General features: G+C 35.1%; 1 protein-coding gene across 1 annotated transcript in view; it reads left to right on the top strand.

Moving 5' to 3' along the window:
• The window catches only part of LOC128551511 (beta-1,3-galactosyltransferase 5-like), a 57,372-nt gene extending 36,361 nt beyond the window's left edge, over positions 1-21,011 (top strand). The window contains exons 2-3 of the mRNA XM_053532400.1: positions 9,959-10,162; positions 14,294-21,011. Coding sequence (XP_053388375.1) covers positions 10,006-10,162; positions 14,294-15,180 — 1,044 coding nt within the window. The 5' untranslated portion in view covers positions 9,959-10,005 and the 3' untranslated portion in view covers positions 15,181-21,011. The remainder of the gene's footprint in view (positions 1-9,958; positions 10,163-14,293) is intronic.
• The last annotated feature ends 1,255 nt before the right edge of the window (positions 21,012-22,266 follow it).

A 22,266-nucleotide genomic window follows, 5' to 3' on the forward strand; every position in this document is an offset into this window, starting at 1 on the left:
AATTCTGTCAAAATTCAAATCAGACTCAGAGTTATGTGGATTGTTTCTCCCGGTGTAGACTTTGATGGTAAATAAGTATTTTAAGTTTCAAGTCAATAGCTTTGATAGTAACAGAGAAATTTGACTTTATCAAAAATTTAACCAACGGCAACCCCGGGGCAAGTACATCGAAAAGTCGAGCATGAAGAAGAAATGCTCAGGACAAAGTTGTCATTCTTGTATCCTTTGACCTCTAAACGTGACCTTGACCTTTGACCTAGGGACCTGGTTCTTGCACAACAACAATGGGAAGTAATTCTAGGATCTTGCGCATGACACTCAGTCTTATGATGGTGAATAGTTGTGCCAAGTTACATCAAAATCCCTCCATGCATGAAGAAGACATGCTCCGGACAGTCATTTTTGAATTTGATTTTGGACCTGTAAGTCAGTGTGACCTTGACCTTTGAGATAGGAACCTAGGGTTTCCGCATGATGCTCCGTCTCACAGAGGTTAACATTCATGCCAAATATAAACAAGATTGCTCCATGCATGTCAAAGTTATGGTCCGGACAAACGAATCCGGACGGACGCACATACACCGAACAGCCATTCGGACAACTATGTCTTCGCATCAGCAAGCGGGCTCGACAATAAAGCAGTTACACCCCTGACTGATCAACGTGACCGATATATAGGTCATACCCTGTTTAAAAGCTACATTAAGGTGACCAATATAAAGGTCATACCTTGGTTAAAATATACATTAAGGTGATAGATAAATAGGTCAGACCTTAGTTACATGTAAAACATACATCAATGTTACCGATACATATGTCATTCCTTGGTTAAAACATACATTAAGGTGACCGATTCATAGGACATACCTTGGTTTAAACATACATTAAGGTGACCGCTACATATGAGTCATATGATATGACAAACATTGGTGAAAAATATGCATTCAGGGGAATAAACAAGAGGGTCATGATGGCCTTTTATCGCTCACCAGAGTTGGTCTGGCCTACTGACCTAGTTTTTGAACCTACATGACCCAGAGGTCATCAAGACAAACGTGCTGACCAATTCTCGTGCATGGTCTATAAAATAGATGGCATAGGCAAAGCCGGCTCTATATATGCATAACGTGTATGAACATATAAGTCAAGGTAGCCGGCTTTAATAAATTGTATTATAAAGGATCATTATATTAATTAAATAAATCACATTTCTTGGGATTTTTTATTTACTGTTTGTGATTTACCTATTTATTTCTCCGTATTTACGCACGCATATTTACGCGCTCATATCATACCGACTGGCATTTTGTTAAGTTACCGAAGTATGATCAGATTGTCTTATTGAAACATACACACATGACATTGTATTTTAAATAATGACTTTAGTCTTTGCTCTTAAGAATGTGATCAATGCTGACGTGACTTATTTAAGGTGTCTTGTTTTGTGTTGATACATGGACGACATACGGACAGAAAGACAGATACATGATATTGTATCTTATCCTAAATAATTGGCCATAATTTACTGTAAATTTTATGCTTGTGACCATATCAATGCAGAAGTGTTTTACCAAAGTTTGGCAGTAAAGTTTTCTTGTTTTGTTATATTTGACACAAATGACAAATGTTAACTGCTAACGTTTTTATTATGCTTTCTAAAAAGAACTTGATGCAAATTTGAGATACACCAATGTTGGCAAAAAGCCGGTCTATATATAAAACCAGTAATATTACATAATATGACCAACCGACCACTCCTGACCAATTTGGGAGTATTGATTAGGTTGTTTTAAATAATATAAATAATAATGCCTGCATTCAGCTTAATCAAGCCACAAATACTCTTAAACAGTCATTTAATTGTTTATAAACTTTGCAGAATGTCTTAACAGTCAATATTGACTTATTGACCAGTATTTAGCAATCGACAGTATTGACCACTTCAGGGAGCATTGACCAGGGCGGTTTTAACCGACTGAAACCTACGGTTGAAAACAGGGGCGGTTTTAACCGCCTAACATTGACCAATACAATATTGTGTATTTGAGAACTGTGATGTATTCTTAAAACAAAACAGTTAAAAAACAAAGGATTAAAACAAAGAGCATCAAAGTACACTAAATGATGCAGCTTTACTGAACATACCGGCGTTTGATCCTTTTCTGCACCTTTTTTAAGTGATCATCACTGTTACAACTCTATATGTGTCTTTAATTAATTAATTACTACATACTTTCCCCACCAATTAGTTTATTAGTCAAAAATCTTGATTGGTTCTAATTGTTTCCTCATACGAGCTCTTTATTCTAAGGCAGCGTATACTAAATGTGAAAGATAACTAGAGATGCTTATGAGAAAAGTGCACGTATCCCACAACTGCCCCTATGAAAAATGTCTAGTTTCTCCAGATGGTTTAGATGAGAGGATCTAATTAGATGGTCTGGACAAGACTAGTGGATCCAATCAGTAATTCAAGGGCCATAAATCAAGGCCTGGGAGGATTTGGCTAGTTATCGAACTTGGCTAAGGTCTTATGGTCAAACACATTTTGTTCAAGTTTGGTGAAGATCGGATGAAAAATGTTTGACTTAGAGAGCTGACAAGAGTAAAAAGGCCGATTTTTCAGTAATTCAAGGGCTGCAACTCCAAAATGCTAGAACACGTATGCCATTAAGATGAAAAACAGTCCAAAGAACATAAATTTGACCTCTGTTGGCAAGACTGCATGGCCTGATTCGTCGCCTAATATATCCTGTTATTTGTACCAGATAATTTTTTTTCAAAATTTTTTTTGTCTGAATATTGACATTTTCAGAATCATACTTACCCCCAAAAGTCTTCCGAGCCCCATTTTTTATCATTTAGCCCCCAGAGAAACCCCTTTCCCGGGAAATCTTCCCTTTGCGAGGCATTATTATTACAGTCTCTTTCTACGTAGATCTCTCTATATAATATACTCCTGTAAGTTCAGAGCTACAGACAAGCTTGAAATCTTTTTAAGTTTGGTGCTTTAGATATTGAAAATTGACGAAAAGTGCATTTAAATATGCCATTATACAGATTGAAAAATCGTAAATATATATAGATTACCTGTAAATTTACAGATAATCTGTAAAATTAATATTCCACTTTCCTACACCTGTTAACAGAGGTCAAACCATAGCATAGAAATTCGACTCATGCCTAGGTCCAGACCCTTAGACCTACCCTATAAAAAACACTATTGGGTAGGGCCTGGACCTAAACCAACTAACTGTATGTGAGCCATGATACTGTGATATTTTTTGCAAAGGTCAATCTCTTTCCTCCACCTATGACCTATCACGAAAATATCTCAGAATCACTTGACGTCAAATTATTTGGACTAGGCCTGGACCTAGTCATAGCCTCTATTCCGACTAAACAGCTGATCGCATGTACTGACATGCTGCCGTTTGACGTCATAGACCGAGGCCCGATAAGGGTAGCCGAATTCAGAGCTCTATGTATAGATGAGCCGGACCCGTGGGTCAAACTCAACGACCTAACGATGTAATATGTTTTCTGTATTTTTTTTGTGGTTATTCGATTGTAAAGAAAGTAAAGCAAGGCTAAGCATAGGAATTTGATATTCAAAGAAAAAATTAGCTTATCTTACCTGAAAAAATGTTACACAAAAAATTATATAAAAAGAAATGGCAGGACGCAATGCCTTCAACCCATCCACTATTCTGTATCTGTAAATATTCTACTTTCCTCTAGACTAGAGACAAGCTTACTGTCGCTGAGTGGCTGCTTTTTAAATTCTGACTTTGACTTTTACAGTTTGACCATCACAATTTCAGGGATGTAAAATTCCACTCGCCCGCTCGCATTGGCGAGTTAAAGTCTGGATAGGACGAGTGGATCTCGCTGTATACTCGACCGATAGGGCGAGTGGTTTTTACGTCGTAGCTTTAATGAAATTCAGTCATTACATCTTAAAAACGTCAACAAACATTGACTTTGATTGACTGGAATTTACCCGCGAATCGTAAAGATATCAAAACGTCATGCCGGTAATTTTCCATTCCGAGAGCACATGCGACCTATCGTAATATCAAATTTACATCTCCATTACTTTTGTTTATCGACACGTGCACAAAAAAAATAAAACAAACTGTACTGTATACTTCGGATTAGTTAGACTACAACTTTCTTAGACCTGCATGGTTAGCTAAAAAAATCAGCTCAGAGATGTTTATATGCTGTTAATGGACGCGACCATCAGAAAATAAAAACAGCGTCAGTTAACAGGCTGGTAACATTGCCCTATCGGGCTTTCGACATAAAAACTGATATTTCTTGAAAAATAATGAAGATATTTCTTTCATACTTGGCCCATTTATTAAGCATAACATATGACACAAATTAAAATAAAAATAACTTGGTTGCCTTCAGGTTTGGTAGAATTATTTCCCCTTTTCAGATTTTTATGAAGCATAATTTCTGAAGTCCAAAAAGATTTGTTCTGATGCTAAGTTTAAAACAAAAATGGGTTCAATGGCTTTCTAATGCTCAAAATTATTGCGCTAGTACATGAATGTATACATTTTACTGTGTTTTCACTTACATTATAGAGAAATGTTAATTCTAAAAAAAATGTTCATACATCTGCACTAGAAACAAAGTATTAACCCTAAATATATAGAGAAAAGGTATTCGCGCACAAGTTTGGAGCAATAGATAGCCATTGAACCCTTTTCTGTTTTAAACATTATATTAACACATAATTTTTTGGACTTCAAAAATTAAGCATCATAAAAATCTTAAAAACTTTTAAAAAAGGGGAGTAATTCTAACAAACTGAAGGCAACAAAGTTATTTATATCTTAATATGTCTCATGTGTTATGTTTAATAAATGGACCAAGTTTGAAAGAAATACCTTCATTATTTTTGAAGAAATATTAGTTTTTATGCCGAAAGCCCGATCGGGCAATGTTACCAGCCTGGTAAGTTATGGCAGCCAGAACTAAGACCTGGCGAGATAACACCATTTCTACAATTCGGACAGCTCCAGATAGATTAACAACAAACAAATATTGTTAATAAAGATTTCCAGCGAAAACATAAACCACCTACTTGACAAATAATCCTTTCGTAAAAGCTAGAAATAACACCTCAATAACCTACTATTCGGACACGCGCCATCTTGAGTGAAAGCGGGTCGCACTTAACTACTGACGACTTTAACTTAACTGACGATATAGAGTAGGCCCCTATATAGGAAACTGCTGACCACATAGGTAAAGAATTATCGAAAACTACTGACCATATAGATAATAAAGAGGGAAAATCGATCCACACTGAGATTGCCTTTTGGGTATTGTACAACATAAAACAAGTGTGAAGGTTTAATATTTTCTTATAATATGGCGTTTTTAAAGATAATTTATTAATGAATTAGCCACCGTCCTTTAATCAAAATATGTAATGTCAAAAACACATAAAATTTCATACATGGAACATATTTTATGTTATTCAAATTAAAAATGTGTACATTGTTATGATAACATAATGGAAGAAATACATGTAAACTATTCTGTTCACATAAATTAAACTCTCCATGGTTCATCATTTAAATCACTCACACGAACACATTGGCCGAGAGGGCTTAGACACCTTCCGATAGAGGTGAAGGCCCTGGGTTCGATTCCTGGCTACTCCCATTGCGGTGTGTCCTTGGGCAATGCACTTTATCACAATTGCCTCAGTCGACCCAGCTGTAAATGGGTACCAGCAAATTGCAGAGGGGTAAGGTTTTAACTGTTCTTAAAATAGAGCTTATGTTCATTGTTTCATAAAGCGACGGTTTTACGTTTACCTTTTACCTTTACGAATAGTAAACAATATAGTAATATATGAACAAAGCATAATTATACACAAAAGATACCACATTATAGTGATGACCAAGTGATACTGTTATTCATTCTGATGAAACATAGTACATAATCATGTGCTAAATGCAAACAGAACAAACAAATTCAACGTCAACATGCGATACATCAACTGGTGCCTCCACGAAGTGTTTGTGGTACCAATGGTCAGCAGAACTGTTTTAAATTTATACAGAAGCATTCAGCAGTTTCAATATTTCACACTATATTTAACTGTCCAACACTTTCTAGCGATATCGTATTTGCGTGAAATTGCTGACCACATAGAAATAAAGGAAAATTTAATACATACCTGGCCGGTCAGCATATTTACTTATATTTAACTGGTCAGCATTTTCTAGCGATATCGCATTCGCGTAAAATTGCTGACCACATAGATATAGAGTGAAATGGTCAGCAGAACTGTTTCAAATTTATACAGAAGCATTCAGCAGTTTCAATATTTCACACTATATTTAACTGTCCAGCACTTTCTAGCGATATCGTATTTGCGTGTGAAATTGTTGACCACATAGAAATAGAGGAAAATGGTCAGAAGAATTATTGTTTCACAAGTATATAGAAGCGATCAGCAGTTTCAATATTTCACACTGTATTTAACTGGTCAGCACTTTCTAGCGATATCACATTTGCGTGAAATTGCTGACCACAATAGAAATAGAGGGAAATGGTCAACATTTATCTATTGTGTATTTTTCGTACGGACGAAACAAAATCTACTCGACGAATTACCGTATTGCAGTAGGCTGAAAATACAATTCCGTATTTTGTCTGTACTTTCAGTATATTTCAGTATTTATTTTTTTAATATAACTGTATGATTTTAAATACAAAACATATGCATTGTAAAAGGCTGAAACGCTTACCTGCAGCTAATTTTGTATTTATGTCGAAACGATTTTCACGACCACCATTTGAAGTTCGGTGTCTTTTTCAAGTTGGTACAGAATTCATCACATGACAGTTTACGCATTTAGGATTGACCCGAGTCCATTACCTCTCGAATAATATCCTCTAGGTGTAGTTTTGATATACAGCGGCTGCATTCGCGCAATCCATCGACCAGAACAGAAAGTTCGATAACTCTTCTACCACCTATCCATCCTTTTTCGTTCCTGTTTTCAAAATGCTTTAAATTTTCAATTTTTCTCAAATTTTTGAGACTCTGAAACTTTCATGACGATCTCATATTTCACGTTTGAACATATAACTTTACGTCATTTCCGTCTAATTCGTGTGCTTTTCCTCTTTATTGTTGAGCCACCAGAAAAATCGTGTATGTGCATTACAGATCTCTTTTTGCCCGTCCGTTTAGCTCAGTAGGGAGAGCGTCGGTCTACGGATCGCGGGGTCGTGCGTTTGATCCGCGGGCGGGGCATATGATTTCCGTGACGATTTGATAAAATACATTGTGTCTGAAATAATTCGCCCTCCACCTCTGATTCATGTAGGGAAGTTGACAGTTACATGTGGTGAACAGGTTTGTACTGGTACAGAATCCAGGAACACTGGTTAGGTTAGGCTTAAAAAAATCTTTGTTTCCGGTAACATGCTCAAAAAAGTTAGGGTAGGTAGGTCGGAATTTTTTTTTTTTTTTTTTTGGATATTTTTTATTAAGGGAGACTTTTCGGAAATTATATTTGTGTCAAAAATGAATACGAATAAGGGGGTTATGCCTTTAGAGCATTAGTAAGTTGATTTCTAACATCACTGGCCATGTCTAAAACATAAAATGTGCAGTTTTGCAACTTTTTGTTAAAAAGTTGAAATAAATATTCTCCAAGACCATAAAACATTTAGGGTCGGGCCAAAAATTTAGAGTAGGTTAATCAAACCCAAAACAAACATTACAAAACACATATCTCTTTTAGAAACTCAAATAACATTAACTATTTTCCGATAGGAATCTCTAATCATTAAGTTTATTTGTTTAATTAAAAACATCGTAATATGATATAATTATTGAACGAAAAGTATTGACACATGAGGCATTACTTTGCCAGTCTTTCGTGCATTTAAATGAAAAGGGCTAAGTAACCTAAATAGATAGAACAAAATTGCTCTCAAAGTCACATATTCACCAGTCGGACTGTTTGAAGATGTTATAGAGGTTAAATCAATGAATTGAGAGGTCGCGGAATCGAACAGCCAGTGAGATGTATGTTTATCTGTTGCTATACCAACACTTTTTCAAGAACAATATTTCTAATGAAGTATTTTAATATATTATTTTAATCATAATTAACTTATTCATGAACTGAATTAAGCATGCGATTAAAATTGCGAGTGTAAAAAGTCAGCGATGCGATCAATGCGTACACATAGACTATTAATACTACTAGAAGCACTTCGATTTTTTTTCAACCAGGTAAAAATGTAAGTTACATCAAGACAAATAAACAATAAGTTTTAACCATATATTGGTCTTCTTTACTATTGTGTACAGGTATATTGTAAGGAGATCCTCGTGTTTACTTTTTACAGATATTTTAGTATCAAATGTATTCAAAACATAATCGTCATCAATGCTGGAGAATTGATATGGGCCTGCTTCTAACAAGAAAATCCAATTAACGTGCTTTTACAAAAGGGTTCTCGAATGTAGGGATAACACATGTTTTTTCGTGTAATAACGTCTGTAGAATCCCAAGGGATTCTGCAGATGTTATAACATCAAATGAACATGCGCTAACGCTATTCTAGCATAAAACGCGGAAAAATACTAATAAATGAATACATCCGACCTCAACGTCATTAAATTTCCATGAAATGCGCGGAAATGTCTGAGTTGTTTTTTACTGTTGACATCATTTTGTTTTGAATTATCCATTTTGGGGCCGAATGACGTTTACGCTTTGCCACGGAACTCTAAAAAGGTGTTATAACAGCACGTGAGCGCGAGAATCTCTCTGTTAACACACGTTTTTTCTCCTGTTAAAACACCCCCGAAATGTGACAGTCACAGCAGTTTTATGCTAGAATAAGCGAGTGTACACACATGCTTTTAGGGAAGAAAGATTTACACTGTTACGTCATGACGTGGCGTTCCGCTGTCCCGTCAGACGCCTTATTTTTATTTGCGTAACGATTTTCAAAGTTTGTTTTTTTTTGCAAAAAAATCCACCGTGAACATATATCTTTTTAATTTCAATTTTCAATTAACATACCTTAAAAATGTAATGCAAAAAAAAATATTGAAAAATTCTTTCACCGCGCGCGCAAAAAAAAAATAGATGAAATATGCAAATTGATGTAAAGTTTTTAGTACTTATTTTGCCGCTCCAAGCGTGCGCTTTCCTTCCATAATTGCTAAGATATAGCTTGAAAATTGGTTCTTAAGTATTTAGCTACTTCCAATATGAACAAACTGTGAGCAGGCGGGACAAAAATAAATTCGGACCATTTTCCACTAAGTAATGGCACAAAAACTAAGTTCTTCGTGATAAAAGCAGGTATCGTTAGGTGGCGCTTCTCATAACACAGAATAACATATAAGACAGAAACTGTGCAAAATATATAGCATTTTCGAAAGATATAGTCTTAAATCTACATTCAGAATGAATTTCTTTAATTTACATTAATGTTTGACTTTTTTTGGTCTAAGGTATGGAGCCACCTTAAAAATGTAGATTCAAAAATATCGAATTTTTAAATATGTAAAAAAAATATTATTTTTACAAATGAAAAGTTTCCTTAGAGACAGATTAAGATAAAATCGGTCTTATTTTTCATATATATATCAGTAAAACGATTTTATTTATCTTTTTCTTCGGTCCTCCTAACGCACCATTTTAGGCTCACGAAAATATACACCGGCATTTTCAAAATCGTTGTTTTTTTAGGAATAGACTGATCTGAATGATGCAAATAAAGCAGATTAGTTTCAGTGCGTCTTCCTGAAAGTCAGCTTAACAAAAAAAGCAATTTCCATTCAGGCATCAACATACTGGGATATCGCAAAATATTAAGGAGACCAAAAATTGTCTCCCAAATCCAAATCTGACGATCAACGCCACACTATTCCCTTCCTTTTGTTTTGCAGATCACCATTCCAGGAACTTTCACCAGATAAACAAATACAAGAAAACGATGATAAAGAGACGTTTGCTAAGTTTTATAAGATCATTTACCCTACCATTGCATGTCACAAAGAATGCAAGCAAGTTCAACATTCAGAGATTTTGGGCGCTCGGAGTTACAACGATGTCTGCACTTCTTTTCTTGTTCATATTGTTTTTAAACAAAGGTAAGAAAAACAACTAGGTAACTGTCTGATCAAAACAGTATATTTTTTCAACAGGTTGGTTCCATTGCCTTTCTGCTCTTTTGTATTACTTAAATCAGACGAGTGTTTGCTCTTCCATAAAACGTAGACTTTCCATGCAAATTTGTACAGAATGGCAAATTTAACTAAATTTTAGGGATTTAGGCAGTTTGCAGACTTTAGAAAAGAAACGTGTTGAATATAGTTTTTAAGTTGTTTGTTCTTTTTTTCGCAGAACGGTATTTGTTTAATTACACATATTTATCAGAGACCTGTCATAAAGAATAAATGTTAAAATCAGTAACTGAATGAAGTTAGTGAAAGAATTACGAGTTCCGAAGTCAATGTCTTAAAAAGTAGTATTCATTCCAATAAGAAAACACATTCGGGAACATAACTTTTAGTCTGTTGCAGCAATATATCAATATTCCAGCAGTTAAACATGATGCCTACATGTCTTAATTTCCATGAGTTAGACTTTTACCCACCCCAAACGAAAAATGAAACGCCGCAGTTGCCTTCTGTCGGGACATTTCATGTCATTATGTCCGTGTGTAGTGTTAAAGTGTCAAATTAGTGTATCAATATGTCAGAATTTATTTTATCATGTCAGAGTATGTTGTTAAATTGTCAAAAAAAGTCTTTCGTCGGGACATTTCATGTTATCATATCCTAATGTAGTGTTAGCGTGTCAATTCAGTGCGTTATTATGTTATGAAAGTTTGTTATCATGTCTGAATATGACATTGACTTGTCTAAATACTGTCTTGTTATGCTAATTATTAGGTATGTTATAATGTTAAGGCACTGTGTGATCCTGTCTACTTAGCGTGTTATTTTTTTAAAAGATAGACAAGATTAAATGATACTTTAACAAGATTGAATAGCCATTTGACTTAAACGACACTGTTTCGACACGTTAACACACCAGTTTGATATAATAACTTGCCTAAGTGACATAATAGGTGATTATTTGGACAAATAAACATCGACGTTTGACATGATAACACCATATTGACACAACACTTTGACAAGTTATTTTTTAACATATTAACGCACGCGGGAGGCAATATCACACGGTACCTTGACATAATAACACAGCATTCATTATAATAATACAATTTCTACCAGCAGACACAAAACTTTAGCATAATAGTATTCCTTATTATTAGAATAAGGCACAATTTACACAAGATAACATTACACTTTGAATTATTTACATATCATATAAACAGAAGCCTCCGTGGCCGAGTGGATATGGTCGCGGACTTCAACAAATCATTTGCCCCAGGTCGATGAAGGTTAAAGCTTTACTTACGGCTTTGGAATCTTCATGTGAGCATCCAGTCCAGCTGGCTTACGGAAGGTCGATTGTTTTGCCCAGGTGTCCGCTCGTGATGAAATAATGCACGACGAGGTATCTTTTGTCTTCTTCTACCATCAAAGCTTGAAAGTCGCCATATTACCAATAATTGTGTCCCTGCGACGTAAACCCAACAAAATAAGTAAATAACATATACTACTCAACTTTTGCTAAGCACCAAAGGTTTCATGCTATATTATAAACATAGTTTACAGGATGTCTCTACAGATTTTTTTTTCACCAAACGGTTAAACAAGGTTTTGAGATGACCCCCCAGTACAAGAACTAAGCTGTTTTATCGGTCAGGCATATACAGCGGGACGCGGAAAGCATGCACCCTCGCTTTTCGGTACATTTTCTGGGTTTTGACTTGGCTAATACGGGCACTGTACATGTATAATGTTTCCACTCAAACGGTCCGAAGAAGGTTGGATGAAGGTGATCATCAATCAAGACGACAATGTATACGGATTCCTCCCACTCGTAATAATCGACGGGCTCGTTATGATTGTGCTAGGGACTACTTTGGATAGAGCAGACGAGACTGGCGGCCTGTCCTGTTCACTGATGAGTCTAGGTTTTGCCCAGACTTTACAGACAGGCGTGATAGAGTATGGAAAAGGCTTGGAGAGAGATTCCATCCAACCATTCTTGCTGAACATGACCGGTATTTGGGTGGGTCAGTTATGGTATGGGACGGCATTAACTGGGATGGACGAACGGACCTCATTGTACTCGATAGGCGTACACTGACTGGTCAGCAGAATATTGATGAGATCTTAGATCCTCATGTTAGGCTTTATGCTGGTGCAGTTGGTGATGACTTCATGCTAATGGATGATAATGCCCGTCCTCATACTGCCCGAGTGGTTTGCGAGTACAGGGAAACAGAAGGCATTGTGCGTATAGACTTGCCAGCTCGATCCCGCGACCTGAATTCCATAGAACTCTTGTGGAATGAGCTGCAAGTACGCATTTCAGCTCGTCAAATGCAACCAAGAAGCCTCCAAATGTTACTACATGTTGGTCTAGGAATGGAACGCCATTCCTGAAAGAACAGTAAGAAACCTGATAGGGAGCATGCAATGAAACTGTCAAGCAGTAATGAACAGCCACGTGTGTCATACTCGATATTGATACCCTAACAATGCAGCCCATCGGCTTTTTGACAATTTTTGAAAAAATGCCCATTGAACAAAAAAACTCCAATTTGGGGGTCATCCTTTGCGAACCCGTAATGCAACTATTCTTGAAAATATACCCCTTAAAAAACTTTGGTGCATAGCATAAAATAGCAAGTATATATAAAAATAATAAAATGCTGCATATGTATTGCCTTGAAAAGTTTGCAACACGCGTTAACAAGATGACGTGATTTTCTTAAATAATAACATGCACAGAAAACACGATCACACAATAATTTTACAAGATAACAGCTTTATGAACTGAATAACACATTCTAGAGACTGTCTTTTTTTTTTGAGTTATTGAGGTAAATGTCAGATTTTATGCATGAAATACCTCTAATGTTTTTTCTGGTTTTCAGAATTTAAATTATTTCCATGTTAATTTTATTAAATTCGGTTCAGTATTAAGAAAGTTGATATTTTCTAAACTTCGGTAATTTATGTTTTTATCCCCAAAACCTTTATAACAGGCCTTAAATTGTTCAATTCAAGTCCGTGCCAATGTAGACCAATTTCACGGCTATGTCGTGAGTCTCGTGAAAATCGAAGCAGTAAGAGTTCACGCATATGCCGTGAGTCCCGTGAAATCCAATATTTTGGCGGGACATAACCATAACCATACAAATAGACTGGACTAGATATATTTAGGGCACAACATTTTTGACAGTCTTGAGACGAAATTATGTCACTTTGATTTTTCTTGGTAGAAATTTTGCTCGATCGAGCTTCTTTCACCAGACGATTTTTCACCTGGTTCGCTATAGTGTACACGCCTTGAAGTGATTTCCCAGCGGAGAGATTTTCGTCCTATGGTTGTGTCTTAACCGCAAAGACGCTGAGATTGAGACAGCTCAGGGATATAAAAACCTACCAACACCGGACATGGGGAGCCTAAATGGAGTCAACGTTTTCACGGTTTAGCGATACATCATTTTAAGTTTAGTTCTTCGTGCTACTTTAAGTTATAAGTAAAAGGAAACACCTGTGATACGTCACGAAAGAAATTAACTGTAATTAGTAGGACTGAACATCTTCTAGAAAACAGGTGCTGAGCCCAGATTTTTTTCAGTATATTTTTGTTTGTTCTTTTCTTCTAATTAGTCATGTTTCTTCGTTCATTGTAAATAATCATTTTTTTATAAATAAACTTGTAATGAGTGTTATGTTGTTCTGGTAGTTTCTGTCCCCGGTTCGTCCATCCTGTCACAAAGACTAGATCACAAATTGACATGATAACATGGCTAATTGACATAATAAGACACTATTTTGGTAAGTTAACATCCCTCTTTGACATGGTAACATGGCTGGCTGTTAAAATGAGACACTGTTTCTACACGTTACACCGCATCTTGACATAATAAAATAGCCTTTGAACATAATATGACACTGTTTTGACACATTAACATGAATTTCATAACATAAGATAGCTACGGCGTTCCATTGTACCCTTTGAATTTACAACATTCAACCACAAAATAATACTTACACGCTTCACGTGCCGTGGAAGAACCTACATGGATGATAAGTAACCATAACAAATCATTTCCTTTTTTCTATTTCAAGATACAGATAAACACGAGACTATAATTGTGAGACAGATATTCGTCAGAAAAGATGAACTACGGTTTCTAAGAAACCAGGAAAAGTGCTCGAATGAAACGTTTTTGATGATTTATATCCATTCAAAACCTGCAAATACCGAAAGAAGGCGCATGATACGAAATACATGGGGATCTCGTGCTATTTTGAAAAAGCACAAAGCGAGATTAATCTTTTTCACCGGTGAAGTTGTGGATCGCAATTTACAAGTTATTCTTGACTTTGAAAATGAGTTACATAAAGATATTATTCAAGTAAACTTCACTGATTCTTATAGAAATTTGACATATAAAGCAATTTCTGGATTGAAATGGGTGGCTGAAAATTGTCAAAATGCTACATTTGTTCTTAAGACAGACGATGACATTATAATTGACATATACACAGTAATAACGTTAATGACAAATAATGATAACAGATTGCAAAAGAAGAATCTTCTTGCTTGTTATGTTTCGAAACACAATTATGTTGATAGAAATAAGAACAGCAAGTGGTACACGTCTTACGAGGAGTACCCAGATCCCTGCTACTTCAATTATTGTTCTGGATCAGCTTTTATCATGAGTTATGACGTGGTGTATAAATTTTATTTGAAATCTCATGAAACTCCTTTCTTTTGGGTTGATGATTATTACGTCACAGGCATGTTGGCTCGCGTTACCAACGTCACCCATGTTCCACTCAATGACAGATACTGTGTTTCAAAAACTGCAGATCTGCGAAAAGAGCTTGCAAGCAATGCGAATATAACATTTATTCAGTCTCCTAATACAAATACATCTTTGTATGTTTGGAAAACATATCTTGAAAGGAGCAAGTACTTAAAAAGCGCACATCATAGCATTGGGTAAACATATGCCCACTTTCATTTTATGTAAATTTGAGTTTTATAAAAGTGTGATAGGCCATTGGTGGATATTGAACATTTACTACTAATTAGAAATTCCAGAATCTGAATGTGTTCGTTGCAGGAACTTTAGGCATCAGAATCGAATCCAACCTTCAGTTTTTATGTGTTTATTTTCAGTATTGTTTGGACGTAATATATTGTCTAAAAGCTTTCCCATTTGATAAATCAGTAGTAATTCTCGCATGTACTGCTGTGTTTTTTTTTTTTTTTTGTTTTTTTTTGTGTGTGTGTTTTTTCTTTTACTTTTTTTTTTCGGAGAGCGTTTTTTGTTTTATGACTTTTTTTCGAACAGCGTTTTAACAGGAGATTACACATGAACAAGCAAATAAATTCTAGTGTTCACACAGTGTTAAATCATATGCGTGAGTTTTGTGTCCGAAAATAAAAGTACAATTCTACATTTTGTTCAGAAGGTGTTGTAACAGGAGAGAAAACGTGTGATAATAGAGAGATTCGTTCGCGTGCTGTTAAAACCTCTTTTTATATAAGCGCCTTACTCAAGTTAATACTCACAATACCCCTTTGTTGAATAATCCTAAAGGAAATATCGTCTACATTATCAAACAATTCTGTTATTCCTAGGCATTTCATGAATATTCAAGTAATGACGTTGATGGGCGATAAATCAGTTTTAAGTTTTTTAGCACAGTGAAAGTCTGTTTTATCATGCAGTTTTTGTGGCACGTCTACTTTAATTAAAACTTTAATTTTATGTAAAATAGAGGTTATTGGACATTTAAGCATTCCAAAATGCTTCAGTACAAAATCACAGCAGTGCTACTGCACAATGTTTATTTTTTTTTTAATTCTGACTGACTTTAATATATATTTTGTATAAAATTGTTTGTTTGTTTTGTTTTAGCTGCAGGTTCCAACAGTATTTCATTTACGTAAACGTAGATATGTAAGAGTAAACATCTGTATCATTATATACACAAGTCATACTGTTTGACAAACTATTTTACAATTTTAATACAATAGGCGATAGCTCTTTCAAGAAAAATGGTCTCAATCTTCAAATAATTTTAATAAAGTCCCAATAATTAACCATCAGCCTAATGCTAAATGTGCAAAAATATTAAATTTTTATCTGCAGACGTTTTAAACGGATAATTTCTATTGTTTAACATATGAATATAGCGTTATATTTGCTGATTTTCTGTGCTCAGTGCAACACGATTTGCCGCTCCCTTTGTACAAAAAAAAATACTTAATGCCTAGCTTACCGTCCAAGAACAGGCTCAATCAATTTTATGTCGTGTTTGGCGACTTGTAGATTTCCACTTTTTTGTTTGACCTAGTAATTTAACTGCTTTCCAGCGGTCAGCGTTTGAACATATTTATACGTTGATGGATTTTATGACGTTTATAGTCTATCGACTTGTCAAATGCGTTTGTCTTGATGTTTTACACTTTTTTTGGAGTATTGAGGCACATTTCGTTGTAGACCAGCTTATTGGTGTGAATTATTCATTTGATTAGAGTCCAGTTCCGATGTCATGGCTGAACTTACTATTGCTAATGTTTCCGTTCTAAATAAAAAGATAACCGATGTTTAACCAGGCAAAGCCTTGGAGAATACTTGTTTTCAATGTTTTAACAAAAAGTTGCAAAACTTCACTTTTTATGCTTTGAACATTGTCGGTGATGTTAGAAATCAACTTACTTTCGCTTAAAGGCATCATCCCCTTATTTGTATTCATTTTTTAGACATACAAATGATACTTCCCGAGAAGTCTCACTTAATAAAACAAAAAAATAAAAATCCTACCTACCTTCCCTAATGTTTGGAGCATGTTACCAGAAACAAAGTATTATTTTTTTTGCCTAAGCAATCTTCAAAAGCAGATTGCTGCTGTAGGCTTGCAGGACTCTTAGTTGTTTCCAAGGTGACCCCACAGAGGCTGACTGCGGGCACTACAATATATTTTATCCAAAGATTTGATACACTCTTATTAACCTGTTATGAAAGAAATAAAACAAGTAATTGCCACGGAACTGTCTTTTCATTTCGAGTTCCTCAATCACATATGTTCTGAAAGAAAAGATAAACAATCGGGTGAACGCTGGTTTCTGTTAACCCTTAATCCAAGTTTTATGTAAATACTGATCATGCTGATTCAGTTTTATTTTAAGAAATAATAAAGGCCTTTAAATGTTTTATCGTCTGATTTAGCAACGTTTAAAGTTCAGCTGAATAGGAATTGGACCATGAGAGCATTAGCCCGAGTGGTTATATACTGAAGCATCTGAACGATGAACTGTGGTAAATTAAACTATAAATCACAACAATGCCTGGATCGTTTTCATTCTGAAATGTTCATTGAAATTTTTGAATAGATAGTATGCTTACCCAAGGAATAATTTACTGGACGTATTCGGCAATTTGACGTGTTGATGCTCTCACAAAATAAACAGGGCTTGATTTCCTGCTTTGATTAACTGGAAATAAAATCGAGTCTTGTGAATTGTTATTTTATTTTCAACAAAATTTATGAACAGATGTAAATAGCCCTAAATCTCTTAAATATGGGGGTCTGCAACTTGAAAGGCATATAGAGCAAATCTCGCCAACATCACATAGGAACAGAATGATATCTTGTTTCGCCCGTTTATGAAACAGACAGCAGAAGGATAAAATATTCGTTAAAAACTTCCTACCACATCGTTTGTTAATAATGATAATGGTGTGTGTTAATGTTATTAGTATTTTCTACACGGGTAAGGAATGAATCTATGATTGGAAGTCTGAGAAATTGATCATCTGTTCCAACAGTTGTTCATTTAAAATTTGACCCGAATCGGTATATAAATTAAATTTCCCGGCCGTATCGCCATTGTAATACTTTAATAAGCGTCTGTTGATTTGATCACTAGTGATCAAGTCGGCAAACCCATTCTGTGTATTTTATCTGAGAATCAGTTCTGATGTATAATTTTTTGGACTACCAGACTGCTTGCCACTGCCATTAAAATTTAAAGTAATAAATCTGCAGTACTTTTACTACAGAGATTTTTCTTCTTCCAATATCATAGTGACACCTATAGCCTTATTGTGTATCCTCTTGCAATTTTTAAACTGCAAGTAGAGCTTAATAAACATTTTGTGATTTCCTGGTCAAATTTGATAAAATACCCTAAACTAAAATATTTTGATAATTCACTGCTTTCACCTCAATCAAAAGCTATAAATGTTTTAGAAGTAATTTTACTGTCTATCTCAATAGTGCTAATGTACAACAAGGGGATGGGGTAAATGGCACAATATTTGTGTCATTAATATCCAATATTTGTACAAAAATATCACTATGTCCGTTACATGCAAACTCGGGACACATTCGACGCATACTTTTGTAAGGAATAATTTATGTTACTTTTAGAAAATTACGCCTATTCGTAGAAGTTATAGAGTGATAATCGTTCTCTTACTTTGGTTTATATAGGTGTAGGAAGTGGTAATAGTGTACATATAAGGTCGGGAAGGTATGTTACCCTATGAAATACTACCCAAAAGGTTTATGCAGGATAATACTCGCCTGCCTACCAAAACAGTACATCGGAAAAGTAAACATTCCTTTCATTTTTATAGAGAAAATTATGCACATTTTGTCATAAAACACCAAAAGACCTTATCAAAACGTTTTACAACTGTTTTACTAAAAGCGTCCATGAAGAAATTTGATATAATTTGACAAAGGTCATACAAATCCATCCGTCCTGAGCCATATCTACACATACATGTTCACCACTGTAGGGAATTGGGGCTCGTCAAGTTTCAGTCAGACTGCCCAAGTAACACCAGAATTATAGCCCTGAGTATGTTCTAATGTTAACTTTATAGGATACTATAAATATGTCAACTTCTGCTTCATAACCTGTTTTAGAAATTTCTGAGTTATTGCCCTTTAGCTGTTTATAAAATCCACATATTTGTACATAATAAACTAACCAATTGGTAGAATTTCATTAAACTTCTTTCATTTTTCTCCATAAACATTTATTATCAACATGTGAAGTTGTGTTCCCACACCCGGTCACCCCACCACCCTGGTCACACCTCGTTCCCCTTCCCACTCCACTCCTTTTTTAACCTTAAACGTTGAATATTTATCAACATGCACAATTGTACCCTCTACCCACCTCTTTCCTCCGCCCAGTCACTCCACCACCCCGATCATGCATCCCCACCCAATTTTTTTTTCCATCAGTATTTGTTATCAATATATGAAGTTTTTACCCTCACGGCATCCCCCTCCCTCCACCTCAACATAAAACAAATTTAAACATTCTTATCAACATAAGAAGTTGTTTAAAAAGCTAAGCCTATTACAATTCAAATAATTTCATTAGCCAGTATTAACTTAATACATTTATTATGTACACATAAAACATTCGTTTTTTTCGGTTAAATTGATCCTGACTAAAGAAATTATTTGCCGGATATATTTCTTTGCCATTCCTCAACGCAAACCCATTTTGCGAGGGATACCAATTTGCTTGTTAAAATCTGTGTTGCTTAAGGTATTAGATCACTAATAGAGAACCTCCTTTTTGAAGAGTATTCAATTCTTACCATAAACCTATTTTTACTGCAATTCATAGGCGGGTGTAGGTTCAAGCCCTACTGGGACCAAACTTTTTTTCCTTATTTTCCTTTTTTTTCTAGTATGTTTTTACTTCTTTCAAGACTTATTATCGATTTCTTGTACAAAAATGAAAAAAAAGATGAATTTTATAAGCGATTTCTTGGTGTTCAAAGTGAATTTACTACTTAAACAGAAGGGGTAGAGTTACACATCTTTAAAAATATTGAGTTAAACGCGGTGAAAGTTCTCTATTTTGCTTTCACACTTAGATTATATATTGTGGAAGAAATTTAGGTAGGTTTTACGTCTGCCCTAAGGTTATTTTTAAATGGAGTAAGCAAAATACAAAACAGAAACACAGCATTCGACCTTATTTTTTCAATGTTGAAGTATGAATTCTGACTCATTAAATCCGTTTACTTGAGGCACCATAGAAAAAATGATATTGACATTTTTTATTTTGTGTTTTATAATTGTTTACCAATAGTTTGATGTTTCTTTTATTAAAATTAATGGTAAAATGAGTTCTCTGCAAACGTTTTGGGTAGTGGCTATCACTTTGAAATTTGTCTCTACTTGAGCTTGAGGAGATACCATAAGTTATACAAAATTTATAAAAAACGGCACGGTAAAAGTTGTTTAAAAATTGCAAAATAGTGCAAAACACAGTTACCTTTCAGAATATACCAAGCAAAGGCCATTTTGTAAACATTACTATAAGTGACCTAATACCTTAATATTCAAATGTTCAAATTTATTCAACTGAAAATAATGGTTTGAGTGGAATATGCAGGAAAATGGTGAATTGTATAAATTATGTCTGCCTCAGTGGCAGAGCGGTTATCTTTTATTTTCATACTTTGACTTACAGTCAAACCTGTTTACAAAGACCACCATTGGGAGAGCCAGAATGTGTTTTTTATAGGGAGCTGGTCTTTATTCGCAGGTTAAACTACACTGTAAATGTTAATATTGGAAACAAAACATGTGTCTTTAGAGCCAGGTGGTCTCTGTTTAGAGGTGGTCTTTAACAAAGGTTTGTCTGTATGTTGATTTCGCATACACATTTTTTTCCTTTTATCTTTTACGGCTTTATGCGGAAATTAGATTTTTTTCTAATTTTAAATATGCATAAATGTAAGATGCATTTAATAACAAGAAATATTAATAAAATATGCACGCTGTTCTTGAAAATCAGTTTTTTTTTACCACTGACTATTTTATCAGGTGATCATGAGCAATCATGATAAAATTGTTATTGAAACATATTTACGTGTTTGATAGATGCTTTTTCATCACTTTTGCATGTGCTAAGGTCGGGTCAGAACAGCTAGACCTCTGCACGAGAATTCTTTTGTTCAAAGAGGTCTTTCAGAAATATATAGACATCTGTCTAACAAAAGGAGAGGTATGTAATTATAGTTGTCTGATTTATTGAAGTTATCAGAAGTTTCGCACGATATTTTCGTGTGCATTAATTGTCAATGTTCATATAATTGAAAGGCGTGTAGATTCGTCACTCGAGGGCTTCACATTGCACTGTTTACTGTAGGTCCTGAAAACAACGACAAGTCATGGACAGAAATTAGCATTACAAATCAAATCATATATGAGATAACTACCCTACTTAAGCTTATCAAAATTATTACATTGGCCAACTGACTACATCTGTATGAGCCATCTACCAAAAGTGATCAGATGTTAGGAAAAACAGGTCTTTTATAACATATTGATTGGTACGCAAATGCTAAACTGTTATCTGCATTTATGTGTTGCACATGACTCAAACAAGCATCTGTCTTTGGCTTTTCTGGGGACTCAAATTGTATCTGAGGCTTCAAAACCGGTTCAATGCTTGGAACATGAATTGAAAAGATGAAGGCAACTAAGTAAACTTAACTATAAGGTAACCTGTCTATAAAGGTCACCTAAGAGAGAATTCAAAAGTGGCCACTATGGACCGGTGTCCACTATATACAGAGTAAATTTATAATAATCTTAGCCAAAGGGACATAAAATTATTGACCATGATGAGCAAGTGACTACTATATGCAGGTGACCGTTAGCACAGGTTTTACTGTAAGTCCTTAAAACAATCTCAAGTCATGGACAGAAGGTAGCATTACACTAGCACGAGTCACTTTGAGTCATGCATCGCAGCAAGCAAGACTATTAACCCTTTGACGACGACGTGTCATTTTCACTACGTCGTTTGTAACGTTGCGGGAAGTTTTGTACAACGTTTAGATCCATATATTTGTAAAAGGATGATGTTGTCGAGCCAGATATTCATTGAATTTGTGTAGGCATATCTTTCGTATAACTGTCAACGAAAAAAAATGTCGCTCCCGTCATAAGAGGGTTAAATTTTCTCCCTTCCCGCCCACCCTACATTACTGTGTTTGAGATGTTAATCGTCTCATCTATTACTCCGCAGCATG

The sequence above is a fragment of the Mercenaria mercenaria genome, unplaced genomic scaffold (genome assembly GCF_021730395.1).
Source record: "Mercenaria mercenaria strain notata unplaced genomic scaffold, MADL_Memer_1 contig_1195, whole genome shotgun sequence".
Classification (NCBI taxonomy): domain Eukaryota; kingdom Metazoa; phylum Mollusca; class Bivalvia; order Venerida; family Veneridae; genus Mercenaria; species Mercenaria mercenaria.